At 25.5% G+C, this 8475-nt stretch overlaps 2 protein-coding genes across 6 annotated transcripts in view; both read right to left on the bottom strand.

The window, feature by feature from the left end:
- The window catches only part of LOC101497413 (uncharacterized), a 4378-nt gene extending 3577 nt beyond the window's left edge, over window positions 1-801 (bottom strand). Inside the window, exon 1 of one of the 5 annotated variants that reach the window (XM_004499141.4) lies at window positions 651-801. The gene's annotated coding sequence lies outside the window, so the exon portion shown is untranslated. Of the gene's footprint in view, window positions 1-473 lie in introns of all 5 variants that reach the window. The other 4 variants (XM_027333879.2, XM_004499139.4, XM_004499140.4 and 1 more) reach the window with 4 other exon arrangements.
- A 3115-nt stretch (window positions 802-3916) lies between these two features.
- LOC101496434 (bZIP transcription factor 44) lies at window positions 3917-5363 on the bottom strand. The gene has a single exon (XM_004499136.4). The coding sequence runs from the start codon at window positions 4716-4718 to the stop codon at window positions 4254-4256; it is 465 nt and encodes a 154-aa protein (XP_004499193.1). The 5' UTR covers window positions 4719-5363; the 3' UTR covers window positions 3917-4253.
- Window positions 5364-8475: the final 3112 nt, after the last annotated feature.

Here is an 8475-nt window from a genome sequence, read left to right as displayed (position 1 = left end):
TTGAAACTTAAAGGCTTCCAAAAAAAAAAAAAAAAAAAAAAAAAAAAAAAAAACCTCCAGCTTGTTTTAAATCTCAATTGATAAATAAAATCTGACAAAAACATTCAAACACCTTACAAGTTAGTTCAAAGCTAGTTCGAGTAGAAGTTTTCCATATATGTGATAACATGCATTAATTACAAACCTATGTACCTATGTACATATTACTAAATACAATATGATTTCACGTCATAATCAAGCTAAAAATTGAAAGCATAATAAATCAAGAACAATACTAAGAATTACTAATTCAATTAAAAAATCTATCAATCAAAATCATTTCCAAAAATCCACGAGTTCTCGAGTTCGGTATATAAGTATTTCTAGGGTTTCGAAAGATTTTAAAGATAACTAGTTCATGCATACGATTAATTACGCTTATAGTAATAGATAAACGAAAAATTAAGGATGAATTAAGCACGTTTGAATCTTACTTGGAAATTAGAAATTGAGAGAAAAAAGGAAAAATTATTTTGGAGCGGTCATCGTCTTCAAAAAGAATGAAAGAGAAGAAATGAACGGCGATTAATATGACGTGGTGTCTGTTAACTTTGTTATAAGATTGATGGAAACTGTTATAACGGAACTGTTAACGGTGGTGTGGTTCTAACCGTGATTTTATTTTAAGTAGCTTTTCAGCTTTTTCTATTTCTATTGCTATGATGACTGTGATGGCAACTTCTCTTCTCTTCTCTTTTTCCCTTCTGCTTCGCTTCTTCTTTGCTCTTTGTCCTTTTTCTTCTTCTTCGCCTCATATAAAAACAGTTAATTAAGTAATTCAAAACAATAATTTAGTTAATCAGGTTTTTTAAAAACTATTTATAGTTAGTTAATTGAGGACAGAATTTAAAATAAAGTTTCATTTTTATGCACTAATAATATCATTTTTTTATATAATATATAATTAAAGTTTTTAAAATATTTTTTTTTAAATTCATAATCATCTCAAAATTTATTATAATTACAAAAAATTTATTTTAACAAAAGCACATGAAAAAATGCAATCGGGTTGGTTGACGACAGTATAGTCGTATATTTTCCACCACGTGGACCGCACTATAGGCTCTCACATTAAGGAAATTTACCTTTCATTCTTTTCTTGCAATAATTTTCAGGTTAAATTTAAAGTACACTTTTAATTAAATATACTGTTTTACATATATGATAAAATTTTGATTTAGACTAAAATATATATATTTTTTTTTTACAAAAAGTGAGATGAGTTTATTTCCGTTAATTTAAAAACAATATAAGATCGAGAAGGAAAGAAACTCTACCTCGAGTGTATATATGATTTATTTATTCAAAATTTGTTAAAATTGGTTTTAAATTAATAATTAATTAAATTGAAATTACTAATGAATTTTAATTTATGTTTTAATTAAATTTTGATCAAGTATTGAGTTTGAATTTGAATAAGAGAATTATTATTTATTAATGAGTTTCAATTTAAATCGAATTAATTTCTTTTAAAAATCAAAAAATTAAAACAAATATAAAATAATTTAAGATGAATGTTTCATTTTAGGAAATAATAATTGAGAGGATGAGATTCGTTGAATTAATTCATGAACTTTGACCATGGTGAAACCTTTGTCTACACATACTTCTATAACTATTGGTTGTGATTGTGTAATATGGTCTCACTACGACTATTGACCAAATACATAATTTAATGTTTTTGTACGTACAAACAATACTTCTACTACGGACCACTCCCTTCCATAAATGACATTATGAAAGTGACTTTACCTTGTCCCATAAATTTAAATTACCAAACCCAATTTTGTTTCGTCAACCTTTTAATTTTATAAGTCAATTAAATCATCAAGGTTGGCGACTTGGTGCAACCTGAATGCACCTTTCCACATGAGAAAATTTTTTTATTCTCATTTTTAAATAATATTAATTAAATACAGTTTTAGTTTTTTACTTAATATTTATTAAATTTAATTTATATATATTATCAATGTAAAAAGAATTTATATTATTTAATTTTTGTTATAACTATTTATAAAATCAGTCACATTATTTATCAACTGTGTAAAATTTATTATACTGAATGTACATAAAAATGACACTCATATTCATTTTTAATTAATTTTTGTCATTTGTAACAATCACAACAAAAAACTATAATAACATACAGTATTAAAATCACTTTTAACAATTACCAATATATAATACCTTTTTTTTTTTACTCAACCAATATGAAATACCTATCTAGTCGAAGTTTTAGTTTATTTTTAATCTAAAAATGGGAGTTTCATACCAAATTAAGGAAAAACATTTATATGAAATAAATACGTCCAATAGGCCAGGCATTTTAGAAGGCCTAAACTTACCGGTTACATCTTGGGCCTCTTTGTTTTGGGATTTATATTCTATTGCTCCAAGTTGAATTTTTTTAATTTTATTTGTTTTAAGCACAAACAAAAAGATGCAAAAGCATCACGATAACTAACATTTTCACACTCTAAAATTTAACAATTATATGCAACACCTCAATGATTTATCAATAAGAAAATAGAAAAATTATACCTACGAAATTATCTCTATAATAATAATAATAATAATAATAATAATAATAATAATAATAATAATAATAATAATAATATTATTATTATTATTATTATTATTATTATTATTATTATTATTATTATTATTATTATTATTATTATTATTATTACTTTTTTTTTATCTAAGCAAAGTGATTTCCACTCATGGGGATTAATAAAATATTATACAAGGTAGTAAACACAGAAAGTGTACAAAAGTCAGGTATTGTAACTTTTGGGACAAAAAACAATCTACAATTTTTTTTATTTATGAGACCAGCGCTAGTAAGCACTTTGTGCATAGCACATGTCTTTTGTGAAAAATAAAATATTTGATAGTAATAAAAAAATATGTATAATTTTTTGGTTTGGAAAATAAAATATGCAGAATTCGTCGAAAATTATTTCAGTTTAATTATAAAATATCCCAATAAATTTACCTACAATAGATGCTATATAAGCGATTTTTCCGTATAAAATGTCAATAACCCTACCCATAACTATAACTATTTTGCATAACTAACTTTGAAATTTCAACTTTCAAGCATTAAGTATTAAAAAGTTGAAAAATTTGAAAATAATTAATAAAAACTAGTTGAAAAAATTAATATATATATATATATATATATTTGATTTTATTTAATTCAGAAGTTTAAACTATACCCTATCATATGAAGATGTAACTTTGCAAATAAGATCATTAATACTTTCAAAAAGTTAGAGTTGAATATGTGCATGTCTTTGTCTTAAATGTCATATCTTTCTTTACTTTTCAATTTCATTTTTTTCAAAAGGCAATTAAAAATAATTGGTAAAGAATTAATAAGTGTAAAACAAATTTCATAATATAATGGTGGAATAACATTACATAAACGTTTAGTATGAAACGTTACTTTGTAGAAAACTAACATAACTTTTAGATCCGTATGAATCATTTGATTACATAATTGAGTTTTATGGTCGAAAGGATTAAAGTTCAATTTTCACAAATATATACTTCAAAAAAATGAAAAGTTTTAAGTTGGACTAACTTATAAACTTTGACTTAATTTTGAACTACTAATGCAAAAGATGAAAATGGTGAGAACATTCCACATTCCTACATGTTGAAGGTTTTAATTAAAATGATTTAAAATATTAAGATAATTTAAAAAAAAAAATTGATAGAAACAAAGTAACACCTTTATTTATAGGAGAATCAAGCACCTCTTTTATTGGTAAGAACTAGTACCATCTTTTTTCCAAAAGAAACTAGTACCATATTTTTTCCCAAAAGAAACTAGTACCATCTTAACATCTAGAAAAGCACACTCAAAACATACAAACTAATTTATATTAATAAAGTAGAAAAAGCACTTACATAACATCCATTTTTCCAAATAATGGACCATGTTGAGTACTACTAAAGCTACCTAACTAGCATAACCATGCCATCACATATAATTAATTTCCTTTCAATCATATTTTTTTTCATGCAAGTTCTCCCACTCTAATATTTATAAATATTACCTCACCCTAATTACTAATAATATTTACCCTTACTCAATAATTCCACTAAGCATAACACAACTCCAACAAAACATTACACACAAAAAGTACCATCAACCTTAAACTTCAACTTCTTTTTTTTTCTTCCTTTTTTTGAGGTTCAATAATTCACCACTGAAACATGTCTGCAGAGGCCACAATTGGTTGTTGTTGGTTAAGACATGACATGTTCAATTGATTCATGAAGCAATTATTTGTTAAAAAGAAATCATTTTGATAAACCCCATTTGTTGTATTGATCATATAGATCATATCATTCAATGATTGTAGCCTTTGATTAAGTTCACACATTTGGGCTCTTAAAACACAATTCTCTGCCTCAATTTTCAAATAGTGTTGTGTTGTTATGTTCATACTTGTGATGATTTCACTATTTTCATTTCTTAATCTTTCAACTTCTGAAATTAAATCATCCATATGCTTCTGCTTTCTCATCCTTGATCTTCTTGCCGATTCACGATTCGATTGTTTTCTCTTCCTTTTTCTTTGATCCATTAGAAGCTGCAAATTTTCCTCAGAACCATAACTTTGAGATTTTGTTGACACACTAGAATTTCCACTAGATGTAGCCATAATATAATAAATAAATAATATTTTACAATAAAAAAGAAATTAGTAATTTTTTTTACTTCCAAATCAAAGACTAAAAAGTTGGAAATTTTATCTTAATAATTTAATTAAGATATAATATAAGACACCAAGAACACTATGGATATAATTTTAGTTTAATTAATAATAATATAGATGAATAATTATTAGTACTATATATTATGTTATATAATATAATGTAAAAGAGATTTATGAAAAAACATAGAACCAATAGAGGAAGACAACAGAGAAAGATTGAACTAAGTGGGTCCTACGTTTTAGGGATGAATCTATGATAAAACCTGAACGAAGGATTTCACTAAGAACAGGAGACATGAATGTGAAGCATGAACAATATTATGAAGATGTTAAGCATCAATATTCAAATTAATTTAAGAGACTTTCATGTGGACAAAAAATGTTTTTTTTTCTAAGACAAAACTAGAAAGGGTAATTAATATTTTTAAGGAAATATATGTAAGTGATGTGTGGTTTGATAAGATAAAATTAAGAAAACTAATTAAGGTTTAAGAAGGATGAGAACAGAACAAAAGAGAGAGGAGATATAGAGAGGTGTAAGTAAGTAAAGGGTGGGAGAGGAAGAGAGAAGAGGAAGTAATAGAGGGGATTGAAGGGTTAATTTATAGAGAATTAAAGGTGGCTTGGAAGAGGGTAGAGTGAATAAGAAAGAGAAAAACAACTTTTTATTTTATAATAAATTATTTAAATAAATAAAAAACAATGCTACTCTCTAGCTCACTTTTTTTTTCTTCCTCCATACACTATAATCACTTTATTTCTTTATATAATCGTATTTAAAATATATCGGACACTAAATATAAAAACATTAAACTTTAATTCGTGATATTATAAAATTTAATTTTTTTTACTAATTTAATCTACTTTAATTCTCTTTAAGTCGTTTTTCATAAATGCTTTTTGAAAAGGAAAATTTTTTCCAAATATAAAATTATTTTTTAAATAAACCCTTAATTAATATTTCTAAACATATTGGAAATATGAGTAGTTAATGTTTCTTTTTTGTAAAAAAGTACGATAGTGTTTATAAAAGGGAGAGAAGAATAATAAAAAAATAGGAAGGAAAAGAAAATAATGAATGAAAAATAAATTAAATCTAAGGTGTACTAGTAAGATAGTTTTACATCATAAATAAAAATAAACTTATATATAATACAAGAATAATCCCATTTATATAACATAGAATTAGTCTAGAAAGTAGGACAAAAAAAGAAGTAGCCTAGAAAATGAGGGGAAAGGCAAATAGATAGCAGCATAGTGTTTGGTGGGACATGTATAAAGGGAGGCGTGATTTGGAATGTGGGGGGTGGAGAAGAAATTACTTTCACAACCCCCAAATTCCAGCCAAGGGTAAGTATTGTTGGCCCCTAAAATTCAATATTCAATTTGAATTCAAATATAAACAAAATCAACTATCAACACAAACATTAAGGATTTTATTTTATTTTTTAATAGAACAAAATGAAATAGAGAGAGGAGGTTTAAAGTTATTTTTTGTTTTAAAATTACTATTTTTATTCTTTTTTTTTTCATCTAAATTAACAATATATTTAAAATATGTTAATCATATAAGTAAAATCCATTTATAGCAAACAACGTACTCAATGTCAAAACAAATTTAAGCCCAATGAAGGCAAGGAAAATCATAAACAAAAAATAAGAAAGAAAAGAAAAGTGCATTTGCCATACATATGAAATAAGGTTCACCTCAATTATTGTTGTTAGAGTGTAAAGTTGAGTTAGTGTTAATGATATTTTTGGACAGGTGGTGAATTCGTGAGAGAGATCAAAGTGGTCCCTCTAGTGATAGTAACCTCACATAAGAGAGAGTGAAAGATTTTAGTATCCTCAAAGCTAGTTCCCATTTGTAAGCAAGTTGATGAAAAGCAATACAAACATGGAGTTCAGAAACAGTCAGACCACATGTTAAAGGACAACCCTTATGCATAGTAACCCTATACAATAGGAATAGGATAGGTTGCTATATTTTCTATGTACCCAAAAGTTGGTTCCATGAAAATAAACATGATAATAAATATGGAGAAAATTTCACTTTAATTAATAATATTATTAGGGTATATAGGATAGGTGGAGAAGAGGGAAGGAAAGAAAAATATTTTTTAAATTAGATTTATTTTTAAATACAAATATAAAGTATTTAATTTTTTTCCTTTGTTTAAATGAATATATATTTTATTAATTAAACTCTCTCATATTCCACTCTTTTGAAGCAAACATAGTTCTACTTCACTTTTTTATTCAACCAAACAAACTATTAGAGAATCTCCTTTTAAAGCTATGTATTGTTTTTCATGTAAGAACTCTATATATGTTATATTGGTCTCTCTAATTGTAGGTTTAAAGGTTCACATAAAGAGAAACATAAAATGAACATATTTTCTTGAATGATGGTAGAATATTCAATAATTCTTCTTGAATGATGGTAGAGTAATCAATAATTCTTCTAATCTTAATTTATCTCTTCCTTGTTCTTTCTTTCTTAAGATTCGTTCTTGATGGCTATTAAAAATAGAAAAATCTTATAAAAGAAAAGAAGTAGAACCCGTAAAATAGAAGAATGTTAACTCCCTTCAAATTAACAACAATTATAAGAAGTTTCAAATTTCTCATATTATCTTATTTGACCCATTACTTTATTAAAAAATGGAGAAAAGAGAAAAGTGTGGAGAGATTGGATGAGGTTAAGGGAAGTGTCAAAGGGGGAGGAAGGTGGGGGTAGTGGTGGAGAGAAATACTAAAATACATTGAAAGAGCAAAATTTTATGTGGAGTCTAATCAAAATAAGATTTAATAATTTTTATTTGGTTTGATCCAAAAGAATTTATATTCATTTTTTAAGTTAAAAACAACGACATAAATATAATCTAAGAAAGAAAAAATAAATAAAAAATATGTTAAAAAATTCTTTAAATCATACTGATTTTCTAACAATGAAAAAATATGTATAGTGTATTATAGTATTATAAATTTATCTATAAAGGCGGTTCATATTATAATTTATATTTTTTAAATGCATGTTTCATTTACACTTCGATTTATTTTTTCATTATATAAATATCCTTTAAAGTTAATTTGAATTTGCAAATCTTCTTAAGGTGGAAGACTCTGGTATCATTTTCTCTTTTCCTATTTATACCTAATATATTTAAAATGTTATTTAAAATTGTTTTGCATTATTATGCTTACAAATGAATAAGGCTCTAAATTGATTAATCAAAATTTTAATTAGTTTATGTGTGACATAATGAGCTTTATACGGACAATAGTCATTTAGTGATGTCATGTCGACCTAACTTTATATGGATGATAGCCATTTTTTAGCTTAAATTTTTTTTTTCTTCACATAACTTGTAATATAATTTACTTTTACTCTATGTAACATGTAACAGTGTCTATCCAAAAATTATACATGAATTACTTTTTCTTCTCTTATGCGATTTTCATTTTTCCTACATGTTTATTTCAGAAATTGATCCGTGATTAAATAATAGGAGTGGAATGTGATGAACCACTCGGCCATTAAGATGAAAAAGATTAATTTAATATGGTCCCAATATTGGACAATAGAATAAAAGTTTGACCACGTGACATATTAATTAAAAGTGATTAGCTTTAGGTTAGGATCTTTTTCCTGCTGATGGAATATACTCCAGGGTTACCTAGTTGAATTCATCGCTGTGAA

The sequence above is a fragment of the Cicer arietinum genome, chromosome 4 (assembly GCF_000331145.2).
Source record: "Cicer arietinum cultivar CDC Frontier isolate Library 1 chromosome 4, Cicar.CDCFrontier_v2.0, whole genome shotgun sequence".
Taxonomy (NCBI): domain Eukaryota; kingdom Viridiplantae; phylum Streptophyta; class Magnoliopsida; order Fabales; family Fabaceae; genus Cicer; species Cicer arietinum.
The sequence above is the reverse complement of the archived record's forward strand: the minus strand, read 5'-3'. Positions and strand labels throughout refer to the sequence as shown.